Source organism: Eretmochelys imbricata, chromosome 1 (genome assembly GCF_965152235.1).
Source record: "Eretmochelys imbricata isolate rEreImb1 chromosome 1, rEreImb1.hap1, whole genome shotgun sequence".
NCBI classification, from domain to species: domain Eukaryota; kingdom Metazoa; phylum Chordata; order Testudines; family Cheloniidae; genus Eretmochelys; species Eretmochelys imbricata.
Window position 1 is genome coordinate 244,357,013 of NC_135572.1, and position 22,796 is coordinate 244,379,808.

Genomic DNA, 22,796 nt, shown 5'->3' on the forward strand with positions numbered 1-22,796 from the left:
TGTGGTATATTTCTGTGGTGGTGAACCTGAAATGAAAGCATTAACAATTTGCTAACGTGAAAATTGTTATTAAAAATATTTTAGAACACCTGAGGATGTCACAGCAAAAACGTTTCTTGGTAACATCCAGAACTTTTTTGTGTGCTCTAAAGCTGCACCTGGAAAGATCTAGAAATATTAGTGAGATCAAAAGAAAATGATTAAACAGAGCTAGAGCTTTTAGAAAAATTGTCACAGTGGAAAATATTTACTGGCAGCACATGAAAAACTAATTCTCCTAAGCTATGGCCATGTTTATGTTGTCATATGGAAGACGGTTGGCTAGGGATCCACAACTTAGGATACCAGAATGAAAACTCAACTATGGAGAGCTTCAACAGGAATGTTTTAGATAACCAGAAACATACTCAGAAGATGCAATGCTTTTGATAAAGCAACAATGAAATAAAAAGACTGGAAAATAATAGACATAGTAACAATAAAAATCACCACCCTGGAAAGCTCAAGAACTTTTGATGATGTAACAGTTTTCTGAAATAGCCCTAAAAAATCTAAAGCAGCTGAAGCGAGAACAGGTGGAAAGAGTTCTGGATAGATCTAGAGCAGTTCCCAAAGCTTTATTAGTTCACCTACCACCTTCTTAGAGAATTGTTGCGACATGAGCACATGGAACATCAAGTGCACACACTGGTCCCCGGATCATGTTCCACACTTCGGAAACCCCTGATTTAGCGCATATGAAGGGCGAAAAGCAACAGTGAGTTTGCCAGGCACTTGAACGCTGGAGGAGGTAAGGGCTGCAAATGACCCTGGGAATATCCAGCGGGTTCAGTGGGCCTAAGAAGTGGGATAAATGGGCAGGGGGATAAATCCCCAGGGCGAGCCTGGGGCTTCTGGAGGGTGGGATGAGGCGGGCACTGCACGATCCAGCCCTGGGGCAAAGCGAGGAAGGGCCCTGCCGGGCAGGTTCAGAAGGCCAGGCGGACACAAGGCAACACGGGATGCAACCCGCCTCTCTGGCGGGATCCGACTACGGCAGCGGAATTGGCCCAGCTGTGGCGCGTTGCCAGGGTACCGTGTGAGCGCGGGAACAGGTAAATCACCTTCCGCCCGGGAGCGGGTCTCCTCGCCGGCCACGCGTGGCGAGGGGCCGGAGGAAGCGGGTCAAGTCGCGTGGCCTGGGGAGAGGGGCGTCCCACGTGGCCGGGCCGTTTGTGGCGTCACAGGCCCCCCGCGTGCCGGCCGGCGCTCCGGCGGCTGCGGGTTCTCTCTTCCCTCTGGGCAGCGGCGAGGGCGGTTGGCCGGGGAGGGGCGGGATCCCCGCGCGGTGGGGAGGCGGGGAGGAGGGGTCCTGAGAGAAGCCGGGCCGGGGTGATGCCGCTTTGGGAGCCGCTGCTGACACCATCGGAGTGACCAGACCCTGGAGAGGCGCAGGGCGATGCGGAGTCCACCATGGAGGCCAAATATCCTTATCATCGACCCCACCCCAGCCCCCGCCCCCGCCGCGCGAACAGGGCGGGACAGACTCCCCCTCCCCTCTCCCCCCCCCACGTGCACTGGGCACGTCCCTAATAGAGAAGACCCCGCCCCCGCCAGGTCTCTCCGACCCCGCAGTAGGGAGACACCCCCCCGCGAAGAAAAAAAGAGTCCCCACTGGCCAGTGAGCTCCCCATACGCACAGTGCAAGGCCAGCCCACCTTCCCCCAGACCTCCCCCCCAACACCCCTCCCTCCTCTGACGCTGTTTTGAAACCCCATTAAGCTCTTCTAGCCACCCCCATTAACAACCGAAATCTTCATTGTTACTCAACCTTGTGAGCTCCCTGTCCACGTTAGCCTGTTCACACCTGGCTCCCCATTGCTTTCACGCTCCTGCACCTCTTCTACCCTTTTTATTGCTTTCCTCCACTACCCTATTTTCTTTAATCTGTGAATCCCCCACGCCCTTCACTCTTTACCCGCATTAAACCTTATTCCTTTTCACGTTTACTACCATTGGATGTCTTAACGCATCTGTTTCCATTTATTGTCTATGCCATTTCATCTTTCTTATCCCTTTTTGCCTTTCTTCCCCATAGGCTGCTCTTCCTCCTCCAGCACCCTTTAGCCCAGCATTGTAACAGAATAAATAACAGAAATATTTTTCAGTTAATTATTTGGAACCAGAGATGGAGAAAGTATAATAGTAGAAAAATCGCTAATATGTTTGGCTTAAGAATCAAATGCATCCCCCCCCCAAAAAAAACCAAAACAATTAAATGCATTACACATTTCCTTAACCTGTTTTTCCTTACATGGTTTTTGTCCATCATTCAGGATGAGTTTAGAAACGGAAAGATTAATTTAGACAAGACGTTGAAATTACTTGTTAAGTTAAACATCCCTTTTGATTACGTTCATGTAAAATATGTTTTTAAGGTGAGAAAATAGCCATGTATTGATTGATTCAGAATGACCAGACACCTAAGGGACTGTTTGGTTGGGTTTTTTGGGTGTTTTTTTTTTTAAAATATTTTTGTTAAATAAATGTGCCAAATTAACGGCTGAGTGGACAAAAGCCTTGTACTTATCTGTAGCATGGCATAGGCAGCATCAATACAATCTCTTTCTTACTGCCTCCCCAACATGTTCTGGGATCATCCCTAGGTGATAGGAGGAGAATTCAGTCTCCACAAAACCAATACCCTTTTTAGTTTCATTAGAATTGATGATGTTTACATCTTACTATAAGGAATTGAATTAACTACAAAATTAATTTAACAAAGGCCACTAATCAACCACCAGTTGGCAAAGGGTTTACTGCAGTGTTTGGATTTCAAACACACTAATAATTGTCAAAAAGATAATTAACCAATAGGATCTCAAAGAGTCAAATTTGACAACTATTGATCAAATTTGTGTTAATTGTTATTACAAGAATAATAATGATTTGAAATGGAATGTGCATAGTTTTAAAATAACATTTACAAGTCTCTAGTTTTAAATTAGCACTGAAAACCTGGCAGGTAGATTTCTTTGTAGAATGGTGGATAATATCAACTTCCAAAAATGTTGACTTGATTCTATTGTAGGATGTTCAACATTGAAACTATTGTATTGAAAAGAAATCTCTTCCTATTCCTATGCTTTCCTACTCTATGAAAAATTTTCTAGAAATAATGTGACCATTTATTTTTATGAAGTGGATATTTTGTGGAATAGAAAATTCATGGCAATATTGGTGTACCCTTATGGTAACTTTGTGTTTATGAGACACTTTTGCAGTTGCATTCATTTCATTTACTTGAAGGTGTTGACTTTGTTGTATGAGGCCATATGTGGCTTGGATTCTGGCTACCTGAAGAATGACTTCTCAAATCATAACACCACCATGACAGTTCAGGTTAACTAAGGTGTTTCAAGATAATGCTCTCCAAATTTAAACACCGAGGCTGATGACAGAGCATTTTTGATGGAGGACCCTCAACTCTGGAATTTACTTCCTGTAGCAGTCTTACAAAGCCTGAGTGTGCTGACCCTTTGGACGCTCTTGAGAGTTAGCAAATTTTGAGTTTATTGCTTTTATGGGCTTTCTGTTATGTTTTTTTGGGGGAGAAATTTTAGGTAAATGACTGTAGACTGAAAAAAGAATAATTACTTGAAGGAGTGGCCTGTGTTGAATAGGAATGATCTAATTGGATACAGTACTATTACAAATTCATTGCTCTTTAAGAGAGAGTTGAAGGGCTATGACTAAACAGTTCATTCTGTATGAGAGACACATATGCAGGTGTTTTACCAATGTACTGCTTTTCTTTTTCTTTCCTTTTTTAAAATGTAAATATCTTTTTCTGGCATATTACTTTAGGTAAAATCAGAAGAAATGGGGAGATTAAGGTTTGTTAAAGAATAATACATTTTCTGAAGCTTTCATTTAAACAGGAAAGCCTTTTGTTAAACTTACTAGATTTTCTGAATAGCAAAGAGTTGAGGTGCATTAATGAAACTAAAGATATGATAAGGAACTAGAGACACAGAGAAATCTATAAATTGCAGTGCTATTGTAGCCATGTCGGTCCCAGGATATTAGAGAGAGATGTTGGGTGAGGTAATATCTTTTATTGGACCAACTTTTGTTGGTGAAAGAGACAAGCTTTTGAGCTTACACAGACCTGAAGAAGAGCTCTTTGTAAGCTTGATAGCTTGTGTCTCTTTCACCAACAGAAATTGATCCAGTAAAAGATGTTACCTCACCCACCTTGTGTCTCTAATATAAATCTGTAGTAATCTTTCTATCTAGATACTTATATAGCCCTCATTACTGTAGTTTCCAAATGCTTCCGTGGAGCTGGGAAGTTGCAATTTCTCAGTCAGTACTAAACATTTATTACTAGCTTCGTTCAAGCAATCAGTAATAAGATACTAGTTTGGAAAGGAATTAATAGATTATTGTTAGAAGCCCCCCAAATACTTTTCTGTTGCATTGATTTTGGTTACTTAATACAATTTTTAGTTTTACGCCAGTTTACACATTTAGAAATCTATTTCACTAATGACTAGATTGCTCAGGAGGGAACTAGTAATGTAATATTGAATCTTTCATCTCTAGGACATTGTTTCAAATCCATCCTAGATTGGTAGTGAACAAAAATCTTTATCAAATGATAGTTGGTCATTTTCCTTGTCAGGCCAGTTTTTACTAGGCACTAGCCACCATGGCTGACATAATATAAGGCACTAATTACTATCCTCCATGGTAGTCTCAGGGCTTAAGAACTGAATAATACTAAATTTCTCTCAACTACAGTGGTGATCTTTGTAGAAGAGAGTTGAAGCACATTGGTAGAGGGTAGCGCAATGAAGTTTTTATTTAAATTTCCTGTGCTGTGTTTGTTTTGCAAATAAACAGAGCTTGTTCAGTCACAAGGGCTAGCACATTATGGCCCCTTTTATGAACAATAATTTAAAAAAATTAAAGAGAAAAAATGCACACTGGGAAAACTGAATTCCATATATTATTTAGACGATTTTAAAAGATAAATTATTTTGGTGAGTCTTTGAAAAATGTGTATGCCAGAGATACTCAGTTACCCTCATTCTAATTTATTTCTACCTCTTTTTTCACCGTTCTTATTTTCTAGTGGCTTTTGATAATCAAACATTGAAATGAATCCATATTCTAACATTTTAAAAGCTCCATTTACAAAAAACATATGTATAATTTAGGAATTCTAAGTGTATGAATAGTTGGTCAGAGCTTAACTGATCTTAGTCTCTTAAAAGTGGAGCAAAGTCATATCTTTAAACTTGAAAAAAACATCTTAGATGTGACCTGCCATAGGACTTTGATCTTATGATAATTTGATCATTCTTAATTCACTTGTTTGAGGAATGTGTACTCTTCCTAATTTTAAAATAGAGCCTTACAGTATTTACAAAATTATTTAAAATAGTAACTGTTGATGTGTAAGAATATATTTACTTTTTCACTATCATGATAATCGTTCTTTGTGGTACAGTTTTATGAAATTTAAATACATGTTTCAGTACAAGATTTTGTTTTGAATTCATGCATTCTAATCTGATAATATAAAATATACACAAATATTTTGTAATTGACAGTATGCAGCGTTGTTATGCAATACAATTTAAACTTAATTACTTAAAATAATAGACATTTTTAAGAACCAAGGCCAAATTCTAAGATTTACTATCTGCATCACCTGTTAGAACAGAATAGTATTGGATCATGACCATGTACTGAAGAAACATTATGGCTCAATGTTTTAACTGATATAATGGCTCTGTTACATTTTTACATTTTAATGCAGTGATTTTAATGTATGTTTGTACTCAATCATTTTTGTTTTCAGAAAACAAGTAATCAGCGGAAGACTGGAACTATTACTATCGAAGAATTCAGGGCAATTTATCGAGCCCTTGCACACAGAAGTGAAATACATGAACTTTTCTGCAGTTATTCTCCAAACCGCAAAATTCTACCTGAAACAAACCTGATTGAGTTTCTCAGAAAAGAACAATTTCTAATTGATGCTGATGAAGCAATTGCCTCTGAACTCATTGCAAAGTATGAACCCATTGAAGAAGGTACACTATATCTTTAACATAACACAAATGTTGGATTTTCAGATTTTATTTTACTGTGTTACTATTTATGTATGTATGTATATTTATTTTTGAATACTTAACTGACTATAAAAATATTATGAAATGTATGAAAAATCTGTAAACTGTGTAAGATAAGTATCTGCTTTCCTAAATAAAGTAAGAGAGAATTTGAGATTTGTTAGTAAGCACGTGGACAGAATATTAGTTGTTTTTCAAATTCAGATCCTTAAACTACGATGGATATATTATCACAAGAAATCTTTAATACATTCACCATAAATTTATACAGGATATGGCTCAAATGTAGGACACACAATTTCCTATAGGTAGGTGATTCAAATTCCAGTTTTGTACCCCAGACCGGTCCAAAAGTTGTATAGGGTCTCCTGTGTAGAAACATTTTATGTAAGATCATGGAAAAATATGGCTAGCCCTGAATATTTTGTTAGGCCCATGAGAAATGTGAAATGGCTCTTGCTGTGCTGGGCTGTAAAACTGTCTGACACTTCTTGTTGATTGAACTAGTCTATCAAAACTCATTTTGTTTTATTAATCAAGATGAATTTGAATCACGCGCTAAAGAGATGAAAAATGAAGCTGTATGTCCTTAGCCAAATATCCTCTCCATCATATGATATTGCTCTTCAACATTAGCTTACAATAGAAGAATAAATACATTAAAAATGTATTTTAAATGTGCAAAAGTAAAATGAAGTTTTGAATCATTACTTATTTTGTAGCTAGAGACCTTTTTTTAATTTGTCTTGTTGAAACTTGAAGACTAAGGACAATAATTATTAAAACAAGAATAAATCGTATCAGAACTAAATTATATGTAACTTACTTTAGCTTAAAAGATCTGTTTCACAACCACATTAAAATGAAGATAATTTTTTGTGAGCTCCTTAATAAAAGAGTTTGATTTTGTTATGTTATTTGTAAGTCGGTTTTTGTTAGTATATTGTTATCAGTTCAGTACAAGATAGGACATAGCTTACATGTCTCCGAATAGTACTAGCTTTTGATACATTACTTCAACCATGTCATTATTCAAGTCTGAATGTGTGTTTTTAAAATACTAATAAGTATCTACGTTTCTTTCAAGTAGTGACAGTCTCATACTTTTGGAGTGGGTACTTACACATAAGACTCACAAAGTTGAGTTGAGTGCTGTTGGGAACTAAGCAAAAATTGATACAATCAAGACCCTGTATACTGTGCAACAAGCTGAATCTACATTCTGCATTAAGGGTCCAGACTGTGTGCAAACTCAGTAAAATAATACAGCATTGGTGTATACTTAGTTCACATTTTCAAGAGTTACTTTGCAACCATGACAACTAGAAATATATGTATTAATTAAAAAAGAAAAATCAAAGCTTAGATTCTGAAGCATAATTCTGTGGGAAGGGGAATTCCACTGCAAATGCTATGGCCATGGAAAACACGCAGCCCTGAATATAACCCACTTATGCTATAAAACACAGCCCCAACAATAAAAATTAGTTAATTAATTACATTGTCTGCATTGTATTAAATTTGTGTGTAAGTACAAACAAATGTTGATAATACACCTATTTGGATTCTCCTTATGGGACATTCCATTAGGAGAATTGCTAGTATTCTCTATCTAGTGTTTTTGATTGCTCAGTATTCTGAGTGCAAAATGAATCATAAGAACATAAGAACGGCCATACTGGGTCAGACCAAAGTTCCATTTAGCTCAGTATCCTGTCCTCTGACAGTGGCCAGTGTCAGGTGCCCCAGAAGGAATGAACAGAACAGGTAATCATCCTGTGATCCATCCCCTGTTGCCCACTCCCAGCTTATGACAAACGGAGGCTAGGGACACCATCAACATTCTCAACCAATTTAATTTTAAAAGCACCCAAGAATGCTTAACCAGTTGGATTGTTCAGTTAGCTGAACATCTCCCATATCTTTCTGGAAGAGAATTGATCTCTTGTGGAATATAAACTACAATATAAAGGCTCTTCCACTTTAATTACTATGGTGTGAAATTATTTTCAATTATACCTATGTTCTGTATGATTTCATAATTCTTTTCTTGTCTCTTAGGCTATCAAGGAGTGGTTGGACTAAGGTTTGGGGGTAGTTTTACTCAGGGACAGATCCTTTTTTATTACTTGGTGGGTTTTTAATTTATGAAAAATTATATATAGGTATACTACAAAAATATTAAAAATAAATGTACTAGCCTAAAAGTTGTCATCTTATATTACTTTTTTCCATTCCCTTTTCTTCTTCTTCTATGTCCTGATTTCATTCTTTTCTTAATTCCATTTTGTTTTTGTTTTTCCTATTATTTTCTGTATGTCCCCTGTTCCTTGGCATTCTCCTCTGCCCAGTTTCTCTTCCGCTCCAGTTTGATCCATCCACTGGAAATAAAGGGAAAAGAGAATTGTTAAGGATCATATATCCCATTGGCTCTTCCCACTGGCTCTCAACTTGCTAAGAGATAAATGAAGTGCTTATGTGGAGATGGAAGATCTTCAGGGGTCCCTGATCTCCCTTTCTGACTGCTACCTCACTGCCCTGGGTATAGTGTCTGGGAAGACCATGGATTTGTTTTGCGTGTAATAGCCCAACTACTTCTGCTACAGTTTAGAAAGTGAAGGCTGCCTTAAGTGATGTAGCTTCTCTGCTGAGCTTCATTGCTCTGTGTGACAAGAGGCAAAATTTGCAACTTAGCTGAGAAGAAGCAACACGAGGGCTAATTATAGCTCTTTTTGGGAGCTGAAGTTCAGACATACCTCTTGAAATTAACATGGGTGGGCTGCCATATGTTAGGTGATAGATCTCCCAGCCTGAAGGGCAGTCTGTCTGTCACAGTGATCCAGGATTGGAACCTGCACACCATTAACAAATATAAAGCAAGAAGTCACAGAACACAGGTCCCTCAAAATGAAGTAGTTGTCCTATTATAATAACATTAAAATTTCATTTGTTTTTCCACATTAAGATATCTTGGCGGCTTCATTTTCGAAAGGACAGAGCTGCTAGAGTGTGCATCAGAACTTTTATTCTTGTATTACAAGAATGAAACTTATGAGCTGAGTGCAGTTTATATACTACATATGACCTATAGTCCCAGAGCACTTTCCAGAACTGTTGAGAGAGCTCTCTTTCACCCTCCAAGAGTCCTGCACCCTTCTTGCGTGACTTCCTTTGCTTATGGGCCAGCTGGCCTTTTCAAATTGGAGCAACTCTAGCCTCTGTATTGGTTCTGCCCCTGTTCCATCTACTGTAGGTTCTCTGAGCTGTTGCTTCCCAGCCTGAGGCACTGCTGACAGCAAGCTGAGGAAAATCAAAGCTCCAGAGGGGAGAGAATATTTCCAGCTGGGGCAATATAGAGCTTGACTCTATTCTCATGGTCTTGGCATAGAACCCCCTCTTGGCCTTCCTGATAATACAAGAAACTGAGAGATTTTTGATGCTTTATTAAACATTTCTCACTGTCCAATCAGAGCTGTAAAAGCTTGGCATGCAGCCAATGCCCTTCTGAGGTTTTATTTCAAGATAGAAATTTTATATTGAAGTTAGTTACATTTTCTGAGATGTAATGTGTTAATACTATATTAAGTAAAACTGCACAAAAATGTTTTATTATTTTTGTAAAACTATTTTTACTGAATAATATGGTAAAAAGTATTAATAATAGTCTGGTCTGACTACCCAAGAACCTTGTGTTTATCCTTGTAATGTCTAGTTTTAGTTTTAATTTTAAATACTAAACCACATACTTGTTTGTTCATCTGTGAGGAAATTGTCTTAATAATTGGAAATAATAATATTCAGTGAACACCACTGTGGCTCATGCTTCTGTTAATCAACAGATAATCCCACTCAGAATTATTTATTGGAAAATTTCAAACATGATTGACATGATAGCTCACTCATATGTAGTATATTATTAGTCCATTTTGTACAACTGTCATTCTGAATTGTGTATAGAATATTCTTAATCAGGATGACCTATTGAAATCCTGTGTCAACCTAACCTTATATATTGCAGTAAGTAAGTGAAGAGGGCAGATTTTGACACTTGATTGACTGGTTCACGATTAGTAATAGCCATTTTCTGATAAGCTTGATAGCATTGATATGTTAAGGTGAAAACAGCGAATAGTGACCAGGCTTTATATATGTACACTACATAAAAATATCTATGAATGTTAATATCTGTGAAGGTAAGAGACTTTTTAAACGTATGAAACCAGATAACTATAAATTTGCTAATCGTATGAGGGAGCTTATATGTGTGTTTATTCCATTAACAGTGTGGAAAGTTCTCAAATTTGCTTTCACAATTCAAATTTCAGACATAAAAATACTGTATGAATAAGTTATATGGTGTGCTAAAGCTTCCCAGTTTTGGGAAGTGCTCCATCATGAATGTGAGACTCATACCTGACAGCTGTCCCTTATTTAACTTTCAAATTTGACCTCTATCCTATACAAGCCTTCTGTTATCTCTCATTTATTGTTATAAATTTAAATCAGAAGTCTTGAATCATAAAGTGAGATTAAAGAAAACATCTTTAATACTAAATTAATGAGTTCTACATACCTTTAAGCTCTGTATTTTTCTTGTATGATCCTTTCTCCAGCATTTGCTTGGATGGGATTTGAGGGATAAGATGTAGATCTATGAATCAGACATGCCAAACCTACCAAAAAAAAAAAATCCCCGCAGAAATTGGGTTTGTTTTTGGCTTAATTGGCTTGTGAGTTGCTTGTTTGGCTTGTAGCTTGTTGCTTCTTTTTTTTTGATCGGCTCCCAGCAAGCCGGGGCAAGCAGGGGCAAAGGGGGGAGAGAGTCATGGGTGCACAGTGGGCCCACCACAGTCCCAGACTACACCCTGGGGGGATCTAGTCAGATAGAGTGTTGGGGTTCTTAGGGATTGGCTTGTTTTGGCCTTGTTTTGAAATGGGATTAGCTTGATTTTTGGCTTATTGTGAAAGTCGGGGTGCTTATTTACCATGTGAAAGTTGGAAACTGCTATGAATGCTTATTGCGGTCCTGGCTGGGATGATTTAATTGGGGATCGGTCCTGCTTTGGGCAGGGGTTTGGACTAGATGACCTCCTGAGGTCCCTTCCAACCCTGATATTCTATAATTCCTCTTCACTATTTTTGAAGTGGGGGCCACTTTGCAAAAAACCTTCAATGTGAGAGCCACATCAACCCGACACAGACAGGTGAACACTCCCAAGTTCTTTGTTGGTTGATATGGTAATATTACCGTTATCGGTAATATTGCTTGGGCTGCAGGAGGGAGTCTGGGAGGGGGCTTAGGGCTGGGGCAGGGACTTGGGGTGCAGGAGGGGCCATGGAAGGCTGGCTCTGGGAGGCTGGCGGTTGGGTGGTGGAAGAGCTATTCAGAACCTGCCCACTGGAGGGGGCGGCACTTACTTTGGACAGCCCCGGCCCGGCCCCACGCTGCTCCTGGAAGGGGCCAACATGCCCCTGCGGCCCCTGGGGGCGCACGTGGCTCTGCGTGCTGCCCCTCTCTGCAGGCACTGCCCCTGCAACTCCCATTGGCCACAATTCCCTGTTCCCGGCCCTTATCCCCTTGGGTCTTGGGGGCATGCTGGCCACTTCCGGGAGCAGCGTGGGGCTGGGTCAGGCAGGGAGCCTGCCTTAGCTGCAGCCCCACTGCGCTGCTGGAGAGTGTGATCAACCGAGAGCTGCATTTAGGGTCCATTGGAGCCATCACTAGCTTGCGGGCCTTGTAATGAAGTACAGTGGCTTATTGTTACTATTTGTCATGTGGTAGCATGCAAAAGTCCAAGTTTGGGAGCCTACTGTGTTAAGAATTACACAAAAACTTTGGAAAATACAATCCCTGCCTTGAAGACCTTGCAAATTCATATTCTGTAGGTGATAGCAGAAACCTAGCACCTATATATTTTAGCATCTAACAAGTTATGCAGAATTGCAGCTATCCACAGTGTTTATCTGCAGGTGGAAGTTCACCATTAGTTTATCCTTAGGAAGTCTGTTCTTTTTCCAAAAGGCATTAGTAGGAGTTATATGTGTATCGATTGCAAAATAGAACCCTTAGAATTTAGGAATTATTACTTGTTGGTAATGCTTTTATTACAGCAAAACAACAACAAAGAAAGTAAAAACTATTTTCTTACTGGAGTGGTGGAAACAAGTATTATACTTTGCTTTTAGAATACAAGTTGTAATTTGTCATTGTGCCAACAAATTTAATTCTCTAGAGTTCTATTTTAGTATTTTAATCTTTCGAATATTAGTTTTTACTTTCAGTAATTATTTAAAATCTGCTTCTTATGGATTAGCATAGTGGAGAGGGTAACATCCTTCTCTTTAAAGAGATTGAAAGGATTCTTTGAAGTATTTGTAGTCCACCTAGAATTCCTAACGAAAGCTACTCCATCCAGATGAATGGCAGTTTTGGCACACTCCCAATTTTAAGTGATGAACTTCTGAAGTTGCTGGCTACAGAGAGCCAGAAAAATATTTCAGTCTAGCTAATGTTGGTTAACAATACTTTTAATGCAATTTGATAGAAAAAGTTCTGAGAGATACCACAGTGCTGTGTACTTTTTTCAGTCAGAGAAACATATCTGGAATGCAAAAAACAAAACAAACACTTCCCTAGCTCAGAACGTGATGTTAACAGTGCTGATCTACCAACCCGCTGTAGAGAAGAGAAAAAAGTCAGTTCATGTACGCAGGTGTAAGGATTATAGTGCCAGCTTTTTCTCTGGAGATTATGAGATGACTACTCTCTGCCCTGTGTACAGAAGGCAACTATTCCACTTTTTCTGTCTCAAGCAAGGGGAATAAACATACACCACAGGCTAAATGATTCTCCATAATAACAGAGCCCCCTACGATCATTTTCCAAACTCCTTCCTTTTGAAAACTGTCTTAGTTTCAAGGAAACAAAAATGCTCTCAAGAACTAAATAAACAAAAATAACGCTCAACTCAACCAACTAACCAAGCCACCCCCCCTCAAAAAAAACAAATCACAGCAAAGAAGCACAAGGAAACAAAACCAAAAAGGCATAGATATAATGTTATCATCAGAGTCTTCCAAACTGTCAAATGAGGGAAACACATAATAAAATCTGGAAAGTCAGGACAAAATATTCCCCTTAGACATGTCAATCTATGATAGAACAGTTAACATTCTTGCTTTTTACATTGATTAGGAGGGAGGAAAAGAAAAATAATATTTTTTTTTTGACAGAAGTGATTTGGACATCTTATTGCCTTCTTGGAAGAAACAAGATATTATTGTTGAATAGAAACATTCCAGTAAGGGCAGACCTAGGAATAATGTATGAAAATTTACAAAATTTCAAGAGAAAGTACCCCCCCCACACACACACATCCCTAAATATCTATCTGTAATGCAAATAGATTGGTGGCCATGCTAGCTATTTTTACAAGGATCCGAGGGGAGAAAAAGATTGAGGCTTTCCTCAAGGAGGAACTCTGAGGCCTTGGTGACAACCTTCTAAACATGTTCATTTATAGAGCAATGATATCAGAGCATTCCCACTGCAAAGGATAAATCATTACAATTAATAGTGAACAAAATACAAATTACACATTTTCCTTTCTGCCAGTTGCATCTATTGATATGCCCAGATTTTCTTTAAAGGACTGTGACCTTCAATACAGTCAACAGGGAGAAAAATATTGCTGAGATATTAGAGGACATCTAGCTAACCATCACAGTTCCTGTCTTCTGCAACATTTATAGGCAAAGTGTTATTTGGGAGACTTTTGAATAAGACTTGGTGAAGCAGCTAAGGGAGAAAAGCATACTTTTCCATCCTCAAAACTCCAGAGGAATTTAAAACAGCATAGATTTGGAAGTGATTTCTTTTCCCCTTATTCCTAGACAGAATTTCAGAAGAGAGATACTGGTTTTCACAGGATGAAAATTCAGATATAACAAAAGCTCTACTACTACAAGGATACTAAAGCAATATGTGCCATACCATCAGAGATAGTCTAAAACGTATTAACGTATTAACATTACTTTCTTCTAACATAAGAGTGGAAAAAATCTGTACATGACAGGAGGGCTCAGGAACATAATAGAAATCAGATTATTCCTGGAAACAAAGTCTTCCCTTCCATTCATATCCAGTGTCTGGTATCTTATTCAGATGAAAACAATTTCAAGGAAGCAGTAAATGCTTGCCTCTTAGGGTGGAAGAGACACATATGACTCAGAACCAGAAAAGATCTTATATTTATAATGTTTTGTGGTTTCTAAAAAAACAAACAAAACCATAATGTTCTTCAAGTAGTTGGAAATGAGTGTTCCACTCAAGTGTGCATGGGCCGAGCATACCAAAGCTGGAGAGTTTTGCCTAGCAGTACCTGTAGGAGAGGCATTCATCCCCTCTGGCCCCCGCCCCTCAGTTTCTTCTCACTGCCTGCAGCTGGAGTCGGAGCATTCGGTGCTGTAGTTTATCTCACACTTGTTTATCTTAGTTTCTTGGGGGACTTTGTTGTATATAATTAGTATAGTTTAGTACTCCCTTAACTGTAGTTTATAGTAGTTAGTGAGGATGGATAGATAGTCACCCTGGGTGATGTTTTCACCAGGGTTTAAAAATTGTCCATCATGTGGGGTGTCTATTCCCAATAGCGATCCCCACGTGTGCTGTTTGTTATGCCTGGGAGAAGGCACATTAAAGAAACTTGCTTCATCTGCAAGTTTAGAAAGAGACTGCAGGTAGTGAGGGACTTGCATGTGAAACAGCATCTTCAAGAGCAGGTCAGGAGGCCCACATTGGCACCAGAGACCTCTACAGATCCTCGAGCCCTGCAGTGTCCTTCAGAGCCAATGCGGGATGTTGCTCCCAGTATGAGGTCTGGTGCTTCCCCAGTGAGGTAGAGCGATCATTCTCCTTCCTCTGGCCCTCCAAGGAAGAGATACTACAAGATGGACCAAGACCATTCCAGGACTCAGAGAGATTCCTCTTTGTCTTCTAAGAGCAGTGCTGACTGACACCATGATTTCTCCGGTATGTATGATGGGCCATTTAACCACTTCCTGCTACTGCGCCAAGATCAGTTGGACACTGTACTGTCGTCTGTGGTACTGACAACATCAGCATTGGTACTGATGGTCTTTATGGCACTGGCATGCCATGTGGCATCAGACCTGCTCTGCCCCTCTGTTCCTGATTCCCCAATAATTCAGGAGCATTCAGTTTCTTCTTCTTCTGCAGTGCCCTCAGCACTATCTGGACTACTTGCAGAGTTGTCTTGTTCATTGTCACCGTATTCCTCTCTGCCTAAGAGTCAGAGTGGTGGTCAACATCCTTTTTGGTACCAAGGGGCCCATCTTTGGTACCATCAGGTGCTGTCTTTGGCACTGATGTTGTCTTTGCTTCAGCCCTCATCTTCGGAATCAGTACTGACCTTCGCTCCGGGATCATTGTTGACTCCGGTACCAAGTGGAACTGCGATGTCTCTTTTGGTACCGAGTGCATTGTCTCCAGTATCTTCCAACATCCACGCTGTTAATAATCGAAATGACAGAACAAAACTTTCCCCTCGCTATATAGCGAGAGGCACTATTACACATCTAAACTAAATTTTAACCGCAGTTACTTAGTCCAAGTCATTTCTCACCAAGTTGGGGGCTCTTGGGCTTTGAGCATCCACGTAGGGCTCAGCAAATTTATCAGCTCTGATTTACTAGGACTGGCTGGGGCAATTCCCTTAAAAATAAAAACAAACTTATCATAACTATCCCAACGTAAAGAGATAGCAAAGAAAGCATTGGCCACATCTAAAATTGAAAATCACTGGGCCCCTCCGACACCGTCTTACTTTCTTCTGCCTGCATTTTCAACTTGAAGACTTCCTGCTCCAGCTTCTCACTCACTCTGTCACTGTCACACACTTGCTTCTGCATTGCCACTATCTGTGCTGCTTGATTCAGAGTTATAGCCCAGAAGATGTCTGACTCAGACGTCAGGGGAGCTGCTTCCTTTTCTTTCTCAACTTATATTTCTCTAATTCCTCCACTCTTGCCTTTAACTGATTTTTAAAAATGTATTACCATTACTACCATCTGCTTACCGAGCTGCAGGAAAGCCTAGGGGCTGGTGAAGGCTTCAGGTTTCCAAAGACCATTACCATATTCCTGAGCAAAATCCATTAAGCTGTTACCCAAAACCATTTCCATCTTTCCAGATATAACCTTTTCTTCTGACACATTTTGTTACTTGACCAAGCTACCAGCCTGAGTCCCAGTAACAGAATGTATCCATAAATTGACTCGCAGACTACGACATGGGAATTACAGATTGCTACCCTGTCCCACTGTCCTCTAGTCCCTGTTGTAGCTAACTGTGTGTGTACCAATCGTCCCCTTCCTCTCCACCAATTCCACGAACTGGCACATAAATCTGTTACCCAGAGTTATCTGAACCCAAAGCTCTGGTAACTAGTCTCTGTTTTCCAAGCGGTGTCAGGAAATAAATCAGTGTGGGACACAGCATCTCCGTCTGATAAATGTTTGGTACACACAAGAGTGCTTTCACCCCAAAAGTCTTGTTTTTATTGAGTCTAAAGCACACATCAAAACCTATCAATAGTCTAGAAGCACCCCAGATAGATATAGTTACCCAAAGTCTGAGGTGGTATTGAGTGATTCAGCAGCAGGGTTCTGGTGGTCAGCGTTGCTCTTAGCCACTGGGGAGTTAGGGGTCAGTTTCTTAGCTTGTCAGCAAAGTCTCTTCCAGCAAGAAACTTAACAAATATAGGCACTCAGACCCAAGGTCACCTATTCAAATTGCCCCTCCCCTCCTTCTCATGAATCTGTCCTTGTTAATAACATGCTGCTGTTGTTTTGTCTGCCTAAGCAAGGCCAAATTATTCCTATATGGGGTCTTTGCTTACACCTTATGGGGTTAAGTGCACAAGATGGTTGCCAGTTATGTTAAATCCAGTTCTCTCATAACAACCCCACCATTTCCTGGGACCCCAGAGCTTCATCATGCTAATCCTGAGAGATGTCCTGATGAAACCAGGCTAGAGAGAGGAGTCTGGATAACATTACCACCTCTGCCAGTTCCAGCTGAATCTGAAACACCACCTGAGTTGAAATAGGATCGGACTGTAACAGCAATAACAACAGCTCTAGCCCATCTCAATTAACTTAGTGTGACACCCTGGCACTCCAATATTCATCACTGTCATGTAATTAGGGTATGTTTTGTACAAAGTATGCCTTCTAAGGTATCATTCTAAAAGTCTTGATCTGCTAGACATTAAAATCTCTTTGGATTGTATGTGCTATCGTCGTATGTAAAGTTATGAAGTTTGGCTATGTATGTGTTATTGAAACATGTTGTGAGGTTGAAAACACCCACAAGCAGCCTTTCAGGTACAACAGTAAAAAAGCCAGACAATGTTAATGGTTTATTGAGGAAATGCATGCAAGCACAAGGATTACCCCAGGAATTGTGTACAACAGAAACCTTTCAGAGAAGATAGCACTACACAATGGGAACTGTTTGACCGACATCACAGCAAAAGAGCTTTCCAGCAAGTGGGAAGATGATATAAAAGGGGGAAAATGACATCATGATGGTACCTCATTCTTCCTACAATGACATACCTGGAAATCCCTGAGGAACAAAGCCTGAGCTGGGGAGGAAGTGATGGTCCCAGGTAAAGGGATTTCTAGCCTGTATATGAAAACCTGGGAAACCCAAGCTGCAAAGCCAAGGCAGCTTGTGTCTTAAGAATCTGCCAGCCTGTTTATCACTCATGGTGAGAATTTTCTAATTCATATACTACCTATCTAGTATGTTAAATTCAGTTTGTGGTTTTGTTTATTTACTAGGTAATCTGCTTTGATCTGTTCGCTATCATTTATAATCACTTAAAATCTATCCTTTTGTAGTTAATAAACTTATTTTATGTTTTAATCTAAACCAATGAGCTTTGACTGGAGTGCTTGGGGAAAATCTCTGCTTGGTTACCACAAGTGTACATTGTCCTTTTCACATTGTGGGAGAGGCAGATCATGTATTAAAGCCATATACTGGCCAGAGTTGACAATGGCAGGATGATACTGCTGTGGGGTCCCAGACTGGGAGGCTGGTGGTTAGAGAGCCTGCGTGTAAGTGCACCTGGGTGTGTCCCTACCTGTATGAATGCTGGTGAAAGTGTAGGCTGGAGGGCTTTGCAACTTGTCACGGCAGTACAGTGTCAGAGGGAGCCCAAGCTGGGGGGTCAGGGGCCTCTGTGGTACCCCAGTTCCAGGTGGCACCCAGGGGGGAACCCATCACAATCTAATTTCCCCAAAAGGACAGTTATCACCATCTCTGGTACTATCTAAGAGAATGTAAAAAATCTCCCCAGCTAAAGGGAAAGCGATGTTATTAAAATGAAAGCCTTATTTAATACTTTACATTTCAAATGCTTATACAGTTTTTCTTTCTTTCTTTCAAATGCTGTTTTTCTTTCTTTTCTTTATCTTTAATAAAAGGCTAAAAGAATGTTTAATGATGTGTTTGCCATGATAGGCCGACGTTTCTGTACACTAAACCTCAGACCCTGTTTAACACTGTTGAATGTTGGACAGTGACTGGGTTATGTTAATGTTTTTGGGCCTCTATATTCCATCTAAATCAATACACAACCCCCTACCCTGTCCCTCTACAGGGATCCTTCTTGTGAGCCACTGCTCCTTCAGCAAGTCCAGACTTTGTGTGCTTTGGGAGCTATGGAGGAGGTATTCCAGCAGCATCTGGGAAAAGGATTCTATTGCCAGTATTTCCTGGCCCGAAATCCAAAGGAGGTATGAGACCTATTCTGAAACTCTGGGGTCTCAACAAATACATAAAACTCATGAGATTCTGTATGGTTGCTCTAGTAACAATTCTTCCCGCATTAAATCACAATGACTGGGTTTGCTGCCCTGTATCTTCAGGATTCTTACTTCCACATGGAAATTTTCCCGAGTCACAGGAAGTTTCTGAGATTTGTTGTGGCAGGTCATCATTAGCACTGTGCTTCTCTGTGGCCTGTCCTTGGCGCCTTGTGTTTTTACCAAATGCTTGGTGGTAGTGACTGAATTCTCAGGAAAAGAGGAGTTCATGTCTTCTCATACATGGATGATTGATCAGTGAGAGGTAATTCAAGAGAACCAGTCCTCTTGCATGTTCAGTTCACACTATGCCTTTTTGATCACCTGGATCTGATCTTCAACAAGGGGAAGTTGACATTAATACTAACTAAAAAACATTAGTTCATTGGAGCCTACTACATTCTAAAGCTTGAGGGCATTCCTACTGAACATGTGATTTCAGGCAATTTGTCACCTGTGTCTATCTCTCCACTTTCACTCATCTACTACAATCTGAGCATGCCTGAAGTTGTTAGGTCATATGGCCACACACTTATGTGGTCCAGAATTGAAGATTGCACCTCCTTCTTCTTCAAGACTGGTTTAAGTTGGTCTACTGCCCCAATTGTCAGGCATTTGAAAGGCTCCAGTGATTCTGGACTCCCTTCAGTGGTGGACAGTTCAGAGCAATGTATGCCAGGGTCTTCTCTTTGCTTGTTTCACACCAGACAAGACCATCGTTATGGATTCCTCCACAATTGGGGGAGCACATCTGGGGGAACTGAAGGTACAAAATTTGTGGATGGATCAGGAAGCATTTCTTCATATCAATGTTCTGGAGCTTCGGGCCATATGCAATGCATGTAAGAGTGCAGATCAAGGGTGCAGTGGTTCACATACTCGCTGACAAGACCACTGCAATGTACTATATGAACAAACAAGCAGGAGTCCACTCTAATCAGCTTTGTCAAGAGGAAATAAAGTTCTGGTATTATGAATCCAAGAGAACATCATTCCGACAGCTGCTCATTTACCAGGGACCCAGAATCATTTGGCTGATTATCTCGGCAGGAATTTCTCCCAGGATCACAAGTGCTTTTTGAAGATCAGTGTGCAGAAGTCCATATTCAGAGAATGGGGCATTCCTGTTATTGACATGTTTGCAACAAAGGACAATAAGAAGTGCCATCAATTTTACTTTTGAGCAGATCTCAGACCACGTTCCTTATCCAAAGCCTTTCCGCTGAAATGGGGATTGGAACTATTGTATGCCTTCCCCCCAATCCCACTAATTTTTCAGGTCATCCTCAAGCTGAGGTTTGATCATGCCAGACTGATTATCATCACACCAGCTTGACTGAGACAATGTTGGTTTTCTGACCTCCTCAGTCTGTTTGCATATATTCCTATTTCTTGTTGTCCCTATATACTGTCCCTATATACTGCCATTTACAACACACACTTTGCTTCTCTACAAAAGAAAAAGGACACTAAACTTTCTAAACTACTACATGCCACAAGGGGCCACAGCAGTGGTTCCTTCAACCACCCAGCAATATTGTTAACCTATCCAACTATACTCTCAGCCCAGCAGAAGCAGCTGTCCTATCTCGGGGCCTCTCCTTCTGCCCCTCCACCCCCACAAACACGATACAGTTCTGTGGTGACCTAGAATCCTATTTTCGACGTCTCCGACTCAAGGAATATTTCCAACATACCTCTGAACAACATACTAATCCACAGAGACCTTCCTACCAACACTACAAAAAGAAGGATTCTAGGTGGACTCCTCCTGAAGGTTGAAACAGCAGACTGGACTTCTACATAGAGTGCTTCCACCAACGTGCAAGGGCTGAAATTGTGGAAAAGCAGCATCACTTGCCCCATAACCTCAGCCGTGCGGAACACAATGCCATCCACAGCCTCAGAAAAAACTCTGACATCATAATCAAAAAGGCTGACAAAGGAGGTGCTGTTGTCATCATGAACAGGAATGAATATGAACAAGAGGCTGCTCGGCAGCTTTCCAACACCACTTTCTACGAGCCATTACCCTCTGATCCCACTGAGAGTTACCAAAAGAAACTACAGCATTTGCTCAAGAAACTCCCTGAAAAAGCACAAGATCAAATCTGCACAGACACACCCCTGGAACCCTGACCTGGGATATTCTATCTACTACCCAAGATCCATAAACCTGGAAATCCTGGATGCCCCATCATCTCAGGCACTGGCACCCTGAGAGCAGGATTGTCTGGCTATGTAGACTCCCTCCTCAGGCCCTATGCTACCAGCACTCCCAGCTACCTTCGAGACACCACTGACTTCCTGAGGAAACTACAATCCATCGGTGATCTTCGTGATAACACCATCCTGGCCACTATGGATGTAGAAGCCCTCTACACCAACATTCCACACAAAGATGGACTACAAGCTGTCAGGAACACTATCCCTGATAATGTCACGGCTAACCTGGTGGCTGAACTTTGTGACTTTGTCCTTACCCATAACTATTTTACATTTGGGGACAATGTATACCTTCAGATCAGCGGCACTGCTATGGGTACCCTCATGGCCCCACAGTTTGCCAACATTTTTATGGCTGACTTAGAACAACGCTTCCTCAGCTCTTGTCCCCTAATGACCCTAGTCTACTTGCGCTATATTGATGACATCTTCATCATCTGGACCCATGGAAAAGAAGCCCTTGAGGAATTCCACCATGATTTCAACAATTTCCATCCCACATCAACCTCAGCCTGGTCCAGTCCACACAAGAGATCCACTTCCTGGACACTACAGTACTAATAAAAGATGGTCACATAAACACCACCCTATACCGGAAACCTACGGATTGCTATTCCTACCTACATGCCTCCAGCTTTCACCCTGACCACACCACACGATCCATCATCTACAGCCAAGCTCTGTGATACAACCGCATTTGCTCCAACCCCTCAGACGGAAACAAACACCTACAAGATCTCTATCAAGCATTCTTGCAACTACAAAACCCACCTGTGGAAGTGAAGAAACAGATTGATAGAGCCAGAAGAGTTCCCAGAAGTCATCTACTACAGGACAGGCCTAACAAAGAAAATAACAGAACGCCACTAGCCATCACCTTCAGCCCCCAACTAAAACCCCTCCAACGCACTATTAAGGATCTACAAGCTATCCTGAAGGATGACCCAACACTCTCACAAATCCTGGGAGACAGGCCAGTCCTTGCCTACAGACAGGCCCCCAACCTGAAGCAAATACTCACCAGCAACCACATACCACACAACAGAACCACTAACCCAGGAACCTATCCTTGCAACAAAGCCCGTTGCCAACTGTGGCCACATATCTATTCAGAGGACACCATCACAGGGCCTAATAACATCAGCCACACTATCAGAGGCTCGTTCACCTGCACATCCACCAATGTGATATATGCCATCATGTGCCAGCAATGCCCGTCTGCCATGTACATTGGTCAAACTGGACAGTCTCTCTACGTAAAAGAATAAATGGACACAAATCAGATGTCAAGAATTATAACATTCATAAACCAGTCGGAGAACACTTCAATCTCTCTGGTCACGCGATTACAGACATGAAAGTTACAATTCTTCAACAAAAAAACTTCAAATCCAGACTCCAGCAAGAAACTGTTGAATTGGAATTCATTTGCAAATTGGATACAATCAACTTAGGCTTGAATAGAGACTGGGAGTGGCTAAGTCATTATGCAAGGTAACCTATTTCCCCTTGTTTTTTCCTAACCCCCCCCCCCCCCAGACATTCTTG

The 22,796-nt window shown here is 40.8% G+C and overlaps 1 protein-coding gene across 1 annotated transcript in view; it reads left to right on the forward strand.

Annotated features, from left to right (window-relative positions):
• Positions 1 to 2,201: 2,201 nt before the first annotated feature.
• PLCZ1 (phospholipase C zeta 1) overlaps positions 2,202 to 22,796 on the forward strand; it is a 119,151-nt gene continuing 98,556 nt past the window's right edge. Inside the window, exons 1-2 of the mRNA XM_077830789.1 lie at positions 2,202 to 2,417; positions 5,852 to 6,086. Of these exons, the coding sequence (XP_077686915.1) occupies positions 2,202 to 2,417; positions 5,852 to 6,086 (451 nt within the window). The remainder of the gene's footprint in view (positions 2,418 to 5,851; positions 6,087 to 22,796) is intronic.